At 41.3% G+C, this 17,637-nt stretch overlaps 1 protein-coding gene across 4 annotated transcripts in view; it reads right to left on the reverse strand.

Moving 5' to 3' along the window:
- TENM4 (teneurin transmembrane protein 4) overlaps positions 1-17,637 on the reverse strand; it is a 358,687-nt gene that overhangs the window by 138,706 nt on the left and 202,344 nt on the right. For all 4 annotated transcript variants that reach the window (XM_086481677.1, XM_086481675.1, XM_086481674.1 and 1 more), the window contains 2 exons: positions 17,440-17,634; positions 13,018-13,218 (listed from right to left, as the gene is read on the reverse strand). In XM_086481677.1, coding sequence (XP_086337803.1) covers positions 13,018-13,218; positions 17,440-17,634 — 396 coding nt within the window. The remainder of the gene's footprint in view (positions 1-13,017; positions 13,219-17,439; positions 17,635-17,637) is intronic.

A 17,637-nucleotide genomic window follows, 5' to 3' on the forward strand; every position in this document is an offset into this window, starting at 1 on the left:
TGGCTTGACAACGGTTTAAAGCTTTCCAGCTTAGAGAAGAGCAATGCAGATGAAATTTTTTCTTTAGCATTCATGTGATGCAGAATCAGAGATTTAGCTGCTTCTGACCTGCCTGCTAAATCCTTTAATAAATATGGATTTATTGCTAAAATGTAAGATCAGGTGAAATTGCTCAGAACTTCCTGAAAACTGGGGCAGTTCCACTGACCTTCAACATATTAATAGAAAATGTAATAATTAAAAATCTGTCTTAACCGGGATTTTCCCATTCCAGGTTGCTTCATCTGAGGCAACTTCCAGCCTCAGACAGATTTTTCCAGAAAAGAAGCACAGGAGAGAGGCACTGCCCAGAGCTAAAAGACTGAGTTTGGTGAGGAGCTAAGCCTTGTTTTCAAACCTGCATTTGCCTTAGAAGGCAAGTTATGGAGAGTGTCTGCGAAAAGCATCTAATGTAAAGATACGGATGGAAAAAACAGAAGGTTCATGATCAGCATGATTTAGATAGCACTGAAGTGCTAAATACATTCTCCATAATGAAACACATTTTGCAGTGTTATGAAACTCTCATTTATGTGATTTGATAACTCTGTAGTGACAGTTGAACTCCTCTGCTGGAACAGAAGAAGACATAAAGCTCATTACCTTTAGAAATCCATCCTTTTTACTTTTACTTTTTTCATCTCTAAGCATGTGGAGGCAAAGAAGGTTATCAGGGGTAGTCAGCATGGATTCTCCAAGGGGAAATCATACTTGACCAACCTGATAGCCTTCGATGATGATATGACCGGTGGGGTGGATGAGAGGAAAGCAGTGGCTGTTGTCTACCTTGACTTCAGCTAGGTTTTTGACACTGTCTCCCATCACATCCTCATGGGTAAGCTTAGGAAGTGTGGGATAGATGAGTGTGGATTGAGAACTGGCTGAAGGACAGAGCTCAGAGAGTTGTGATCAGTGGGGCTGAGTCTAGTTGGAGGCCCGTGGCTAACCGTGTTCCCCAGGGATCAGTACTGGGTCTGGTCTTGTTCAATATATTCATCAATGACTTGGATGAAGGGACAGAGTGCACCCTCAGCAACTTTGCTGGTGACACAAAACTGGGAGGAGCAGCTGATGCACCAGAAGGCTGTGCTGCCATCCAGCGAGAGCTGGACAGGCTGGAGAGCTGGGTGGAGAGGAAGATAATGAGGTTCAATAAAGGCAAGTGTAGGGTCCTTCATGTAGGGAGGAATAACCCCACGCACCAGCACAGGCTGGGGGTCAACCTGCTGGACAGCAGTTCTGCAGAGAAGGACCTGGGAGTTCTGGTGGACAGAAAGTTAACCATGAGCCAGCCATGTGCCCTTGTGACCAGGAAGGCCACTGGTACCCTGGGGTGCATGAAGAAGAGTGTGGCCAGCAGGTTGAGGGAGGTTCTCCTCTCCCTCTACTCTGCCCTGGTGAGGTCACATCTGGAGTACTGTGTCCAGTTCTGGGCCTCCAGTTCACAGAATGTCAGGGGTTGAAAGGGACCTTGATAGATCATCTAGTCCAACCCTCTGACAGAGCAGGACCACCTAGAGTAGGTCACACAGGAACATGTCCAGGCGGGTTTTGAATGTCTCCAGAGAAGGAGACTCCACAGCCTTTCTGGGCAGCCTGTGCCAGGGCTCTGTCACCCTCACGGGGAAAAAGTTTTTCCTGATGTTAATGTGGAAATCACCTATTTGAAGGTGATGTCTATTTTCCTTGAGATCATGTCCTAAGAGGCCAGGTTGGATGGGGCTTTGAGCAACCTGGTCTAGTGGAAGGCGTCCCTGTCCATGGCAGGGGGGGTTGGAACTAGATGATCTTTAAGGTCCCTTCCAAGCCAAAGCAGTCTACGATTCTATGATAAAAGCAAGGTCTGTGTAATTTAATACCTGTATACAAATAATCTGTTTACCTATTTTTAAAACATACATCGATTATGTCTCTACTAATGTAGAAATAATAATTATAATTTAGATCAATAAATATAAAACCTGTTTGCTTTTATGAGTCTAATTAAACTTCTGGTACTGAGATACCTGTCCACTCCACTTAAAGTTCTCAACACATTTTACATAGCTCAGCAAACTGAATATATCTGAAAGGTAACAGTTACTTCTTTTCTTTCCATGGATGAGGAAACCAAGATTAAAGGATGCTCTCCAGAGACTGAAAAAGAATCTATCATCAGCTTTGCTATCATCCCTCGTCAGGAAGAACACTGACCTTCAGCTATGGTTTTGAAATGTGACGCAGGACACCTAAGTTTTCACCTACTGAACCTGAAGCCCGGAGGAGCATCCTGGAGTGCCTGCACTGGGGAATGTATATCCTGTGTTGTAGTGTGACCCTAAGCAGGATACCTGAGTTGGCCTAAATGCTGATTCTTGCCAGGCTCTGCAGAAGGAGGACTGAGTACAAGTCTTCAATATATGTGCAGACAAGACTGGGTATGCACAAAGGAGGTATAAAACATGTGCATGAGAGAAGAGAAGAGAGTTTTTACTCCAAGTGGTTGACCTGGCTTAGCTGTCTATCTCTAGGAAAAGGGCTGGTGGAAATCCCTAATAAAAGAAAGCACCCATCTCTGGCCCTCAGCTAGACACAAAAGGTTAACCCCACTTTACCCCTTTCCCCCATTTTCCTCCTAGTATTTATAGTTCTTTGCTTCCATAAGCAGCTTGGAGTTTAACTGAAAGGCTTCTGCAAATCCTCTAGGTCTCATCTCTCTCTGGAGATTCAAATCAGGAATCTAGGCAGCTCTGAGCTGCCTAACTTGGAGGTGAAGAGTCCACAGAGTAGCTGATCACCCGGCGTTGAGCAGATCCAGGAGATCTGTCCCCTAACTGCCCTGGAACCCACCTTCTGTGTCTAAAATGAGTAATGAATGAGTTTGGTATAGTAACATACTTCAACTGATGTATGTCTGTCCTCCAAGACTGAGCCTCTTACTCTGTAAAAACACAGCACCTAGCACAACTTGGGAGCTCTTGCTAGAAATAGTAAGAACAGCAGCAGTCATTACCAATCCCCATGCTAATGGATCACAGCTTTTACCCAGTCTGTGCAGCTGCACAACGTACACTGGTACAGTTGGGATGTCTGCTAAAAAAAAAAATCTCACTTCTAAGTGCAATTTCAGTTTGATTCATATTTGCATAAAGATTTTCCAGCTCCTGTCTGAAAAGCTATAACTCTGTGAGATGAAATTCCATTAAACTGGTCTGCTGCCTTTTATCAGCCTCTAGTTTTTGCAATATTTATACCCTATTTTCATCCTTGCCTTAAATGCTAGGGACTGACCATCACATCGTGTCTAAAGCATCTCCTCTATAGCTGTGATTTACTTTTGTACTAGTGTCAATCTTCCCTTTATTTATTATTCTGAACTTTATTTTAAACTGTCTCTTACTGTTGAATAGCAGGACATGAAATGCCAGGTATTGATGGACTTCAGTCTTGGAGCCAAGATTAGTTGAATAAAAATAAATATCCCAAAGTGCAGGATTATATTTTTCTCTTTGATGCTTAATTGGATCTCTATGCTTTCAGGGATGTGAGTCAAAGCTTCCCAGAGAAGAAACAATTCCTAATGTATTAAATGAAGTTCCTAACAAGGATTCTTCTCTGGACTGATTTTAATTTCCTCTCTGTGTCCATTAGGAGGAGATAATTTGACAGTAGAAAAGCCTTTTGCTCATGCTTACAGTCATTAAAAAGAACTAATTTCTTTTCTAATTCTGTACAGTTTGGTTTTGTCTAAAATAAATTCAACAGAGCATTTACTAATGTGTGTGCTGAAGTACTCACAAGCTAGATTTGCTTGGGATTCCCTTCTTTAGAGCTTGGCACTACTATACAGACAGTCCCAACATGGTTTCCCTTTTCTTCAGACAATATTTCACCAAGGAACTTGGAAATTCTGTTGTTATTAACCTTTTTCAAAAGGAGACACAGAACATGTATGAAACACGCTGGGCTGACATATCCAGAAGGTAGATATCTGTCTGTCTTCACAAACGGGACGTAGCAGCAGCTGCTCCAAAAGCTTTGTGTCTGCTGTGCTGTCCATATGTCTCAACACTGGTCTGGAAGGATCACCTTCACAGAAAAGAAGCAAAGCTCTCTCCAAAGCCCTTTCAAACTTTCATCTGTCAAGATCATTAGAAAGGTGCTCATTAGTGTAAATTGTGATGATAGTTTTTCGAGTATGAACACCTTGCAACTTAGAAGGGGGCAGAGAGGGTATGACTAAATCCAGTGCATCCAATTCAGACAGCTGATTGAATCATGGATTTCTGGCCTTCAATAGACACTGATCCACTATATGTCAATCACTGGTCTTAACGTTATTTTTGCTTGCTCATTTATGTTATTCATTTTTACCGACTCTCAGATTATTTTCCCTATTATTTAACCTCAGCCATTCTAAACTGGAATGAAACACGATTTGATGAAGCTGCAAACATCCAATAAACGTTCGCATAAACTCTGATCATGATGAGCTCTAGCTGGGTTGGAGTGTAAGGTCACAGCTGCAGGAGCTATCCACCAACAACAGTGTGGAACTGACTGAATGCAAGTGGAGAAGCCATGGTGTGGAACCTACAACCATCCTTGCTGAGTCAAGCGAGTGAGGTATGAGAGGACATTCTCGACTCGGCCTAATCAAGGTAGACCACAGGCAGAGCCTGACTACACACAAGTATCCACCCTGCTGATATTCCAGCATCCCTCTGGTTAAAAGAGGGAACAGTCAGAAGCAGAGGTTCAGACTCACAAAACTAAGAGGACATCTACACGGTCTTCTGTGAGTTGGTCACAGACTGATTGGCCAAACTTATGTCATGCATCTTCAGTCCTAAGGCTGCACAAATGCTGTGGAGCAATTCTAAGCCTGCAGAAATACTGATTCCTTCCTTTATGAGCATGACCACCTATTCCATGCAGTGACTATAACGTTTCAGATTCTCAGCTGGCTTGATCAACTGGTTTTATCTCCAAAAGAACTTGAAGAACCAGTTCATATCACTCTTGCAGGACTGAGGGCACTCTGTCACTGAGGACAAAATGATTTTGATTACTGTGTCAAAGAAGTGACTTAACATTGTTTAAAAAAGCAGCGACTTCATGACAGACATCCTGTTGTAGAGAAGGGGCTAAATTATGACCAGCGCCCATGTTGGCATGATGTAAGTCCAGAAGCTGTAAGGACTCCAAGGCAAAGTCAGAGAATAAACTAAAATTTGATCATCTGGGGCTTGTAAGTTTTCAGTGATACAAGCAAACTTGCTAATTGTTTAGCCGTCCTTGAAACATACTACTTTAACAGTAGCCTGTTTTAACACGGAATTTAACAGCTTGTTGTGGTGCTGTGAAACATCTATTCACCAAATTAGCCAAGTTAATGTGAACCCCACAGAGTCCAGTACATCACTGCTGTTTTCAGTCAGAAAAGTCCACAACACAAAGCGTAATTGATCCAAACAAAAAAGAACTTTTGAGCTCATGGTGTGACTGCTGAGTTCACATTTGGAGATAGGGAAGAATGCTGAACTAAAATTGGCATGGTGGGAATGAGCCCTAATTGTTGTAGAAAACAAATAGGGAATGGAACAGTCTACCCGTTGTCCTCTGAGGGGGTCCATAAATTTTCACTGACGCTGGCACAGCTGATATGAGAGAAAGAAGCTTTTACTCATCACAGTATGTCTAAGGTCAGTGAAGACCGGGGGTTGCTTGTTACACCACTGGACACACACAATTCTCAGCCTGAGACATGACCTAATCAGACCAAACGTTGTGTGATCTAATGGTCAGGGGCAGACTGATGAAATCACCATTTCCACTGGTTTTGGCCAAGTTTGAAATGACAGCTAGAACACAAGTTTTCAGTTCCTTCAATGTCTCCCTTGGTCATTGTATCTGACCAAGACTGCATGGACTGCTGCAAACAGAGAAGTGGCTAAAAGTAAGATCTTAAACACATCCCGAAGCTGACAGATGTTTGATGGATCTCTGGTTGGCCAGGGAAATGGACTAAGACAATTTTTCAACTATCAGACTGTAAGTAGGAATGCATATTTGAAACAGAAGTTGTATCTTCTATCTTATTGGGAGTTTTCTCCCTCCCTTTAGTATGTCCTTTTCATCTGTCGACCACAAAGATATTTGGACTTCTGAAGAGTTGGACTCCCCACAAAAATAACTACAGCCCATCTCAACTACTGCCTGTTTTGTTTTGTTTAGCACCACACCAGGGTCTCCTTATACACATTTTCAAGAAACAAAGGGAGAAGGAGTAAAAGGCTATTCATATGAAAGCCTTCCTGAATATTTTTATTTCAAATGTATTGGCCGTGTTTAGTCTTTTATTGCATTTTTAATAAAAAGCTTAGAAGACTTTAAAGGATAAATTCATCTTGGCAATGGGTAGGCTGAAATCTGTACTCACAATCCCAACTACATCAAAAACTTTATGTTTTCTACAATGATAGTTCTTGTTAACAGTGTTGATTCTTTGGATTCACTTATTCCTCCACAATTCACAAAGCAGATATCTGCCGGGCAGAGCCTGTGATAGCCTTGTGTAACAGCGTTGGGCTGCACACGCTTTATCCCCTCAGAGGGAAAACTTACTTCTTTTCATGCAAATAAAATGGGGAAGATCACAAGTTCACAAGTCAGCATGTTATGGTTCTGCAAGGCTGAGGGTGAAATCCCTGCTGGTACAAAACATTTCCTGGCCTTCAATGACTGTTAAAGCACCAAGCTAAGGTCTTCAGGAGCGGGTCTGCCATTTGAGTATTGAGCCAGAACTGATTTTGATGGTATCTTCTGAAGCCTAGATTTGGAGACCCCATGCTCCTATAATTTCAGTTGCCCCAAACTAATGTTTCTCACTACACTGCAAGGGTAGTGAGATGAACAAGTTACAAACTGAAGGAAGGTCATTCAAAGTGGCATTTGATTACCTAGCTGTGCCAAATAACTTTTTCTTAAGTCATTAAGATCTAAGATATATGGATGTTCACCAGTTTCAGGTGTTGTATCTGGAGGTTTAGTTCAGTTCTTCCCCATGTGTTTTAAAGCTAATAAAAAGATAAATCAGTGATTTCTTAGGCATTAAAGGGGGCCCTAGTCTGTAGTAAGGTACAAGCCTGTATCATGTGAAAGCTGATGTAATATCCATCTTTTACAGAGACATTTTTACCCTTTAACGAAGAAAATGATAGCTTAAAGGACGAATTATGTGAACATTTTCCAAGGATGGATTTTTATCTTCGTGGCCTTGGGCAGGACATAAATTTAACATGAGATTTTGTTTTGTAAGTTTGACGCCAATAAGCCCAAGGAAATCAATTTTTATCACACATGTTGTGTTAAGCATGGTGCTGTCTGACCAATGGAATATGATGTTTTCTGGTAAGATATATGAGAACTGTGCTGCTGTCTGTCTGTATGCAATAATATCTCCTGCACAACTCCTGAAGAAAAAAAGACATTGGAAGGTAAAGGTGCATTTGCTCCAGCTTTCCTCTTTGAAAGTCTTCTCCTTTTCTCTCTTCTCATTCTTCTCGGTCTCCTTATCTACTCATTGGAATACAGAAAATATGCCTGTTCCAATGAACTGTACAACGTCGTGGTGGGGAACTCTGAAAGACTTTCTCCATTGTTAACTTATATAATTAAATTGGTACTAAAAAATCCAGTTGTTACCGTTAGCTGATACAGAATCTTAAAATCTAATCATTGTTTGTGAATGGACTTGAATTGACGCATAGTCCTGCAAAGGCAACAGGAGCTTTTCCACTGACTTCAACGTGCTGGGCAATGATTTATAAGAATATGGCTTCCCTGCAATGAGAGACATGGATACACACACCATGCCAGTTTTATTTTAAATCCAGCTTCTCAGCCTACCACAAGCAGTAAAGCCATGGATGACTGTTTTACAACTGCTGGGTAAATACCAGGTCTTCTGCTAGCCCTATGGATACCCACGCAATTTCCCCACCGTGCTTGGAGAACAGGTTTATCTAGGCATATCTGCAAGTATTGTGATCGCTGCATGGCAGTCTGAAACCCCTCCTAAGCTGTTTTTAATGGATCAGACAGCCTAAGGGGGGGGTTTCTTATTTTTGATGTTAAATGCCACAGTTCTGTAATTGCCTCTCTCCCGAGGAATCTGTGCTCATGATGCCTGCTGAGTCCTCTACAGTTACTTGGCAAGAACCGAAATTCTCTCAAAAGCTGAAATCCAGACTGCTCCAAAGTAACATGAAGTACTCAGATAAGAAGGCAGCTGAATCGATGAGGAATCAATTAAGCTCTTTCAAGGATTTCCACTTAACTGAGATCTGAACAGCCCTCTGCACAGCTTTCTCTTCTCTAAGACAACTATCCCACTAAACTGGTAATATCATGGGAAGCCTGAAAGCAGAAAGGGATGGTATGGAAGTGGGCATGAATCAAAACCCATAATTTTTTAATGCTTTCTAAAGACATTTATAACATTTCTAGCCAGAGTAAATGTGGCCAGGATGAGTGCTGAAATCCTGAGGAGTCAGATGGTCTGAAACTTTGTTCCTGTCCCAAATGACAGGCACTCTGTGCTTTAGAACGATGCCCAGTTGACATTAAGATTCAGGGCCTGAAACCCTGTCTTCAACTTTAGCATCCCTTTGGATCGGCCCAGCCAGTTCATTCTTTTCTTTGAGATGACTGCTTGTAGCATCTGCATTGACTTGGTAGGCAGGATGCTCTCCCAAGAAGTGAGATAGCACGTCCAATGCTTTCTCAAGCTGAGAAGACACCTGCTGCATGTGCCACTGCAGAAATTTAGGAACTTAAGGTAGCTTCCAATAGACACCTCTAGACAGCAGGATGGCTCAGAAGTTGAGAAGTTCTCCACAACACTGCGGTAAAGTTAGATAATCTGCATTTGCTTAAGGTAAATCATAAATGCCTAAATATCTTTGCGATCATAGACCTTGTTAACAAAGTTTGGCAACAAGTCACTGGGAAGTAGTATTTCTCCCCTGTCACAGAAGGGGAAAAGGGCCGTCTTAAAGTCAGAAAACTTCCTCAGAAAACACTGTTAGCAGCTATGAATGGGATCAAACTACTAGATTTCATGAGATATGGTCGTGCAAGCTGTGGTCTAGCACACTCTCTTAGCCTTTTCAAAATGTGAAGTAAAACATCCTCACTTCTAACTTCTCTACTGAGCCCCAGTTTCGAGTTCCCAACTCTTATCATTAAACCTATGATTTTTTATCTCCACTGCCAATTTAGGACCACCATATACAAAGTACTATTCCTATGACTGCTCTCCTCCAGTGTACTTTTAAGGGTCTGAAGTACCGCACTCGGTGTCAACCGTGCATAAAGTGAGTCACTACAAACGAGTGATTGAGAAGGAATCCTTATCTGCATGCAGGTCAATGTACAACCATCGTCAACTGCCCAGAAAAAGTCAGTACACTCATTACACAGAGAACATAACTTCTACTGCTGCTTTGCATAATCAGCTTTCTGACGATTCTAGTGAGTATCACGCATGTCATGATGTCAGCCACCAAACAGAGAACAGTGTCAAAATAACTGATGTAAATTTGAGGAGAGCCAAGGACAACATCAGGCAACTTAATTCCTTTAAGAATGATTTTGCATGCAAGCATAACATCTTTTCAGTGGGCCTGGGATTGTACTGATGCATCAGTGAGATCCCTCTGGGAAACAGTGCATTCCCCAAATGCAGATAACCTGACTCACCTATTCATTTTACTGTACTAAGCAAATATGTCTTATGGTACGTGGTTTCTTGCCTCTTGATTAGCCAGAAATAGTTGGTCCAGTTTAAATAGGTCAAGAGTGAGACTGTATCACATATTACGTTCTGTTTCGTGTTGCAGCATAGGCCATTTCCTTCTTGCCACTATACTCAGACAATAAGAAGTTAAGAGAGCTGCCGTATAACGGCTTCATTAGTTGCCAGAACTTGGAGAATGAAGTTCTTAGCTAGGGCTCATTAAGAGGTGAAGGGAGATAGCACACCAAAAGCCCGGGACACAGAGGATCTGTGATGGCAGACCCTGGAGAAAAGGGGTTAGCATGAGTGGTTCCTCAATTATCTTCCTTGTACTAAGTACTGCCTTGGACTTTGTAGCTGAAATGGGTTACAAAATACCTTGTTGTATTTCCTTGTGCAACAGTACTAAGAGGCAAAAGGGAAGGGATTTAATCCTTCCATGGAGGAACCAAAATGCCACTTTTGCTGCTCAGCGCAGGTTATCTCTGGACTTGCCTCTGCACCTTTCTCTAACTTTTTTTGTATTTGGGAATCAAGCAAAAAAAGAAGTGCATACTGAGGGAAAAGGGACCCTAAGAAAACATCTCTCGCATGAAAGGGTGAAGCATGTTTAAGAGGCATTTTTCCAGGGTGAAAAACGTGAGGTAGTACGACAGCAGCTGGCACCGGGCACACACATAAAGCAAAAATACCCCAACCCGTATAATTGCTTCTTCCTACAATGCAGTGCATAGTAGAACTCACAAGAAACTGAATCGTGCAACTTGCTTATGAAGACACTGTCTAAGTGGAATGAAAAAAGATAATATCAACAGGAAACAGAAATCTCTGTAATATTATTACCTTGTGAAAAACTACGGGTTTTGTCCAGCAATCTGCATTGCTCTAAAATTCCTGCTAAAGGTGGGTGAAATCTACCTACTCAGATGAAAGACCGAGTCTAAGTTTCACAGTCTAGATTTACTTTCGACATATGACACACTGAGTGATACCTTCTAACTGAACACAGCGTACAGCATGTCAGATAGGTATTAGTCTTGACTTCAGAGCTGGAAAAATCACTGTGCCTCCTCATTTTTTATTCTGTATTTCTAGATGATTATGCTATTCCCAGGGTTTTCTTCTCAATGTGGTTTACAAAAGGAGCTGTCCTCGGCACTAGCCCACACCGGGACAGCCCTGTAGATTTCACTGGGACTGAACACAGTCCTGCTTTGCTGAGTTGACGCTGACTTACGCAAGTACTTCATTCTTTTACTTGATAATTCTTCTGTTCTGTTCGGTCCTGTTTTATAGGGCAGTAAAAATCTGGCCCTGTTAGTCCCTTCTACAGAACCTCCACCCCATTGGGTTGGGCAGTGTGTTGCTAGGTGTACTAGCATACTTGCTCACTCTATTTTAATCATGCAGGAAGAGTACCATGCATCCTGTGAGTAAATCTGTCTTTCAAATCAGGTCATCAATTCAGAGGAAAGGTCTGGGTTAGACAGGGAAGTTTACAAATCACCTTAGCTGTGATTTTAGCTGTGAGGCACAATAACCTGAATGTTACAAGCAGCTCGGTGAGGAAAAAGGTCTTGGAATGATGCTCAAGTTTGTCTCAAATAACTTCACACTGCCAAAGAAAGTTTGCACTAGATGGATTTATAAAAGCAGTATAAGGAAAGCTTATAAATCATCCGTACATGACCCCTCAGGTTAACAAAGGGAAAGTGAATTCTGTTCGCATGTAGAAATGGACATTTTTCTAAATCCATCCCTGCAATCCCCAAACCGCCACACAAACTCAGAATAATGACTCAATTATGAACTATGCTACAAAATCACTAGAAATACACTACTACCTTTTCCCTTACGGTGGTCTTATAAATGAACTCACAGAGTATGGAATTGAAGATGTTAATATGGGGAAAGGAAAAGCCTGACACCAAAATTTATCCTCCTGTCAATGTAGGATAGCTTCCCTCCCTACACCTGCAAAAGTTTTGATCAACCTAGTTTCAGCCCCAGACAAGTAGGTCTCCTCTTTTGCTTATTCTTCAGCCCCGTCAACTTGACTTTATGAAAAGCTTTCTAATGTCTGACCTAAATGATGATAGTTGAAAAGGTTTTCTTCTTATACCCCTTGTAGCAGTTTATTCAGTTTGCCCCATCATTGGAAGTTACTTTCTCAAAATACTTGCAAGCCATTAACCTGATTTTCTTTACACATGATAGTAATTCCTCAGTGAAAATGTTGTTTATGTATTTTTTCTACTATATCCATTCTCCTAGCCGATTTTTTTTGTCTGAGCTACCCTGGATTTTTGGCCCAGCTCCACCCCAGCTGTGCAAGGTAAAGAAGCCATTACTGCTCTGGTTTCTTGTTTGTGAGCACAAAAATATATACAGCACAACAGCCAAAAGACTAATGTTCCATAGGTTCTGAATCTTTAATGTACTACAGCATCTCTCAGTGTGGCATCTAAGAGCTAACTGCATCTGGAAGAATAGAAAAGGCTCCTGAATAGTTTCTCTTTAGCCTTCATTTCAGATACCTGATGCAGATTTTGAGCAAGATGCCCATTCACCTGAGGAATGAAGGAAGGCCATAGTCCCAGACCTTTACACAAAACTGCCTATAAAAATCTGTCTTCTTGGTAGGTGCTTGTACTATTAAATATTTCTACTCCGTTAACTTGTTTTTTCACTTGATACAGGACAGTGCTTACAGTGTTTTAATACGAACCGCACGTGACAGTCATCCGCCCCTAGCTGAGCCTAGAAAAGCACAGCCCTTAAACGCCGAAAGGCAATGAGACCTGAAGGACTGTCACCTCTTCTTCTTGTTTACAGCCACCTAAAGAAAATTTAGTCATCTCCTTAGGATCAAAACAGACCCTTTGGTGGCTACGGGGATTCATCAAGAACTAACACCAGAACAAGCAGTTATATGTAGACCATCAATTACATTCATAGTAATATAATGAACAATAGCAAGCCTAGGTGGCTTTAATGGGGTTATTTATTATATTATTCTATGCTCAGCAATGGAAGCAGAATTATTTATGTAGTTGAGCTACGGCATTTCTGCTTCCAGTCATGCCCTACACGTGCTTTACTGGAACACATCTGTAGCACTGTTTTTGCAGATCTAAGTCTGAATATTTTACAAAGTTTAAATAAAATAAACAGCAGCAAGTCACCGCTGACATTACCGATTGAGCAATCATGTCCAGTCCAGTTGGGATCACAGCTACAGAGTCCAGTATCCGGGAGGAAGGTCCCATGACCAGAGCATTGGTCCAGACAAGTGGCTCTTGGGGTCTCACAATTTGTTCCTCCCCAGCCAACCGAGCAGTGACACTCTCCTCGCACGCACACGCCTCGTCCCGAGCAGGTCGGATCCATGCAGTCCACTACAGGCGAGAAGGGAGAGGAAGCAGACAGGGAAAGCAAATGGGAATTTCAGAAAAAAATGCTATCAGACTGCCATCTACACAAACATATTTACATACTTTCTCGAGGCTCCAACCACCAAGCCAAGCCCCATTGTGCACAAAACAGATGCTTCGCGCAAGATAAGTGCCCCAAAAAGTCAGTGAGACCGAAAACACTTACAAGAAAAGCAGGGAAAAATTTAACGATGATATCTATTCTTTTATCCAGGCATAAACTAATAAATGGTCTTTCTAGTAAGAACAGGCTAATATCAATTAAGAACAGAACAAGAATAATATTCTCTTGCACACATATTGTGTCTCCATTTATTCTATTAGAATAACCTAAATTACTATTACTAATGAATTCAAAGCTGAGCTCTAGTTTTCTGAGAGAGAATTTTGCATAAAGATTCAGCAGAAGTTGATGTCCTTATTCAGCAAAATACATGTTTAAATTGAAGAATGTGCTGAAATCTATACAGGTTTCACAGACACTTACATGAATTTCACATTAAATGTATCCTTAGACAGTTTTCTGGAGTAAGGACTAAACCAAAATCGTGTATTTTTTGGTATTGGTGTTCTGGTTTTATCTTTGATCAGTTAATAAGCTTTTTTAGTATTATTTTTTTCCCCAAAGAGACACTTCCCTAACAAGACTGGAGACCATTCAGTTAGGCGCATGGTATAGCAATGTGCACCAAAAGACCGAATGTGCTGCTGCCCGATTCCTGAGTCATGTGTTTTGTAGACAACTGTCAGCTCCTGTGCCCACGGGGGAATTCCACCCAGCAATTGAAAAATAAGAAACGCACCAGATACCCTCCCAGAAAGGGACTGGAGGAGTTGATCATCTATTTATATATAAAAGCTTATAGGACAGCCTAGAGAAATTCTTCCCATCTCTTGAAACGGCGGATGGCAGTGCCCTGGGGATCAGTGACAAGTGTCAGTCTGGCTGAGCAGCAAGGGGAAAGCTGTCCAGCTCCTGGCTCTAATACAGAAGAGCAGAACACGGCCGCCGCACACACAGCAGGTTTGCGGTTCGTTTTTCTCCCCGCTGTAAAAGCTAATAAGAATCCCAATGACCTGTTTAAGATCCAGAAACTTTAAAAGGAAACACAGCAGCTGCTCTGATAATTCCCTGGATTCTCAAAACCTTCTCAGTCTGACAAGTAATGGCTCAGCAATTACTATCCCAAGGCGTGTGAGAGCATTTTCTGTTTTGTTTGATTCCTGGAGCCCTGCTCATAGCTGGAACAATCCTCAAAAATGGTAAGAGGCTGGAAAGGATGAGTCCATAAATCTCCTTCACTGTTAGCGAGCTGGGAGCTAGGGTGCCAATTTTAGCATGAGACCCTTGAAGCCCTGGCCCTGTTCTTTCTCAGCAGTAATAAGTACGAAAAGGCCTAAGAAAAGGAGTAGCAGCCTCGTACGTTCTCAGCAGATGGTTTGAACATAGAGAACAAAGATCGCAGGCTAACTGACAAGAGGCTACCTCCAGGCAATTAATCATCCCTTCTGAAGGTCAATTGGGAAAAAGGTGAGTTTTACAGGGGGCTCCATCACAGGAGGCAGACAATCTGCTATCTCAGCTCTAACACAGACGATTATAGGAGGGGAATGTGCGTGTCAGAACCCCCCATTTATCATAATCCCAAGGCCATTTTTCATGTTGAAATGAGCCCTTTCAGAAAATGTCACACACAATGGCTACTTTAATCTCAGCCTCACTAGCTGTATCTCTTTAGGCTTTCTGCACCATCGGAAGGGCCCTGGGACAGGATTACGGGCTTCTGCTTTCTTCTTAATCAATTGCTTAGTGGATTTGGAGTACAATGGTATATTTTTAGGGAGTTCTGCTCGACAAATTTAGCTGCTCAGCTCTGGGAGAAGCAGAGACGGGGAGCAGGGCAGGAGGGCAGAGCTGACAAAATCTAGCATACTCCGAAAAAGAACGAAAAAAAGAGAAAAGTTTTGCATATATCTGTGTTGCTGCTTGGAAAATGTCCCAAATGGTCTAATTCCTGGTTGGAAAATGCCCCATTTATAGTTCAGCCTTGTGCAGAACCTTTGCCAGGGAGATAAATCATGCAGCAAGCAAGGTTAGTGCCTCTTCTACACTTTTCCCCAATATGCTTCATGCTTCATTGGTCACACAAGTTATTAGGCTTATTCGGTACCCGAAGAGTAACTTCTCATTTTTCACTGCTTAAATTTGCTCCCTTCCCTTTAATGTCTTGCTGGCTTAGCCCATGTCTTATAAAATATGGGCCAATATACTAAGGAAGGAGCAAAGAAAAACTCGTGTAAGATTGTTGGCTGAAGTTTTATAAACATTGCTGAACTTCTATGGGGGGAAAAAGAAAAGACAGAAGAAACCCTGGAATGAAAACCCATTATAAACACGGACTAAGCAGTGAAGCTACGAGAACTGAGAAATAATAAAAAATAATCGATACCAGATGGTCCTTCTTAGAAGAGAAATTAAAAGTAAAGGCAATTTAAAAAATAGTATAAATCAACTTTTTTACTAGATCTAAATATATATATATATATCCTCAAGATTTCCCACACGGCATATTTCTGAGTTACTTCCCCCCCTCACAACACAATAGAAATTATGCCTTGAATATGAAAAACAAATGCGTATTTGGAAAAATACTAAACAGCTCATATGAAAAACCATGTTCTCTTTGTTCTTCATTCTTTTTCAAGTTTTTACCTACTGGGACTAACACTATCCCTCGCTACAGTGATAACATAAAATAACTGAGTAGTGTCTGGCTTTTCTGCTTTAAACGTGATCAGGGAAAAAAAAAGGTTCCTGTTAGAAAAATGGCAAATCTTACTCTGATTTATACACATTAAACATGTCTGGCTGGAGGCAAAATCAGGATCTTTTCATTTCTGTTTATCCAGTAAAGATATGATCTAGTAAATACGAGGTCTACGGAGATGCTTTAAAGATACTTCAGTCATCACCATCTTTGGGTTTTGCATGCCCCACGGCTTCAGTGAATTGTGCTTTCTTGAGCCAAAATGAAGCTTTCTCAAGAGATGGCTTATTGTTATAGAGCTGATACTGTCTTCCACTCTAACACTTACTGACACTGAAGCCATCAGAGATGTCCCACTCCAACACATTTAATGCATCAAAAGAACTGCTAGATTAGACACCATTTGAATGTTTGAATTCAATTCAGCCTATTTTCACTGTCTGTAAAATAAAGCTATTTCAGATAAATCTTTATCCTGCATGCATGAAGACAATCATAAATTAATTCAAGCCATTGAGATCCTTATACATGTCTCAAATGGATGTCTTAAACCTATCAAGTGATGCAGAGGCCTTACACATGTATCTGTAGAAGCCTAATCTAAACATAATTATTTATCAGGTCATCTGCACAGAATTTTGAGAATAGTTTTCAAAAGCGTTGAACTTCATTATTCTTTAAATCAGGCACTTTTGGATGTATTTTTATAACTGTCTGAACGATTTATACACTTACAAACCTGTCCACTTTTTCATTTACAATACAAAGCAGTCACAGACTCAGGAAGATAAAGGTTTATGGTGGCAGGTGACTTCTACACAAAAAGATGAAAGGTAAGAGCTAAAAGGCACCGTATTTCTGAGCCACAAATCTAAATGTAAATGAAAAATGTCTGGGGGCTAATGTGAGAACAAAAAGCTATGGAAGAGCCGTTAAATAATATCTGATTTTGGAACTGAATTTAATTCAAATCCTGAGCATTTCTAAGCTTTTAAAGCTGACAAGAATCAGGAACGTTCTCTCACACACCTCCATTTTGTGTATGTAAGCAACCGAAATCACTTGGCACAGCATAGCAGAGAAGAAAGCACTGTAAAAGTAATTATACGTTTAGATGTGTAAATGGAAAAGATGCTTTAATAAGAACATTTGAACATATGATTAGATGTTCTGGTCTTTCAACTAGATTTGTCTGTCTGAAGCATTTGATGGCTTTTCATCCAATTATTGAACAAATATGATAGCTAACGACAAGTTATTACAACATATCATTTTTACATTGCATCCACCTATTGTATCTCTAAGGTGCCTATTATTGTTCTGTTTAAGTGCCAGTCCTGTTCCGGATTGCCTCCACCCATGCAATTATATAACGACAATCAAAGCAAAAGGTTAATTGAATGTATCTTGCAAATACCTTCTTCACAGCTCTCGCCTTTGTACCCTGGGTTGCAGATACAGGTCCCCATGATGCACGTGCCATGGTTATTGCAGGAGACGTCAATGCACTGGTTTGTCGGGACATCGCATTCTGCTCCTTTCCAGCCACTGTGGCACAAGCACCTCCCCTTCATGTACTGCCCGTTTCCACTGCACAGCACTGGGCATGATGCTG

This window comes from Leptosomus discolor, chromosome 1, assembly GCF_034619465.1.
Source record: "Leptosomus discolor isolate bLepDis1 chromosome 1, bLepDis1.hap2, whole genome shotgun sequence".
Taxonomy (NCBI): domain Eukaryota; kingdom Metazoa; phylum Chordata; class Aves; order Leptosomiformes; family Leptosomidae; genus Leptosomus; species Leptosomus discolor.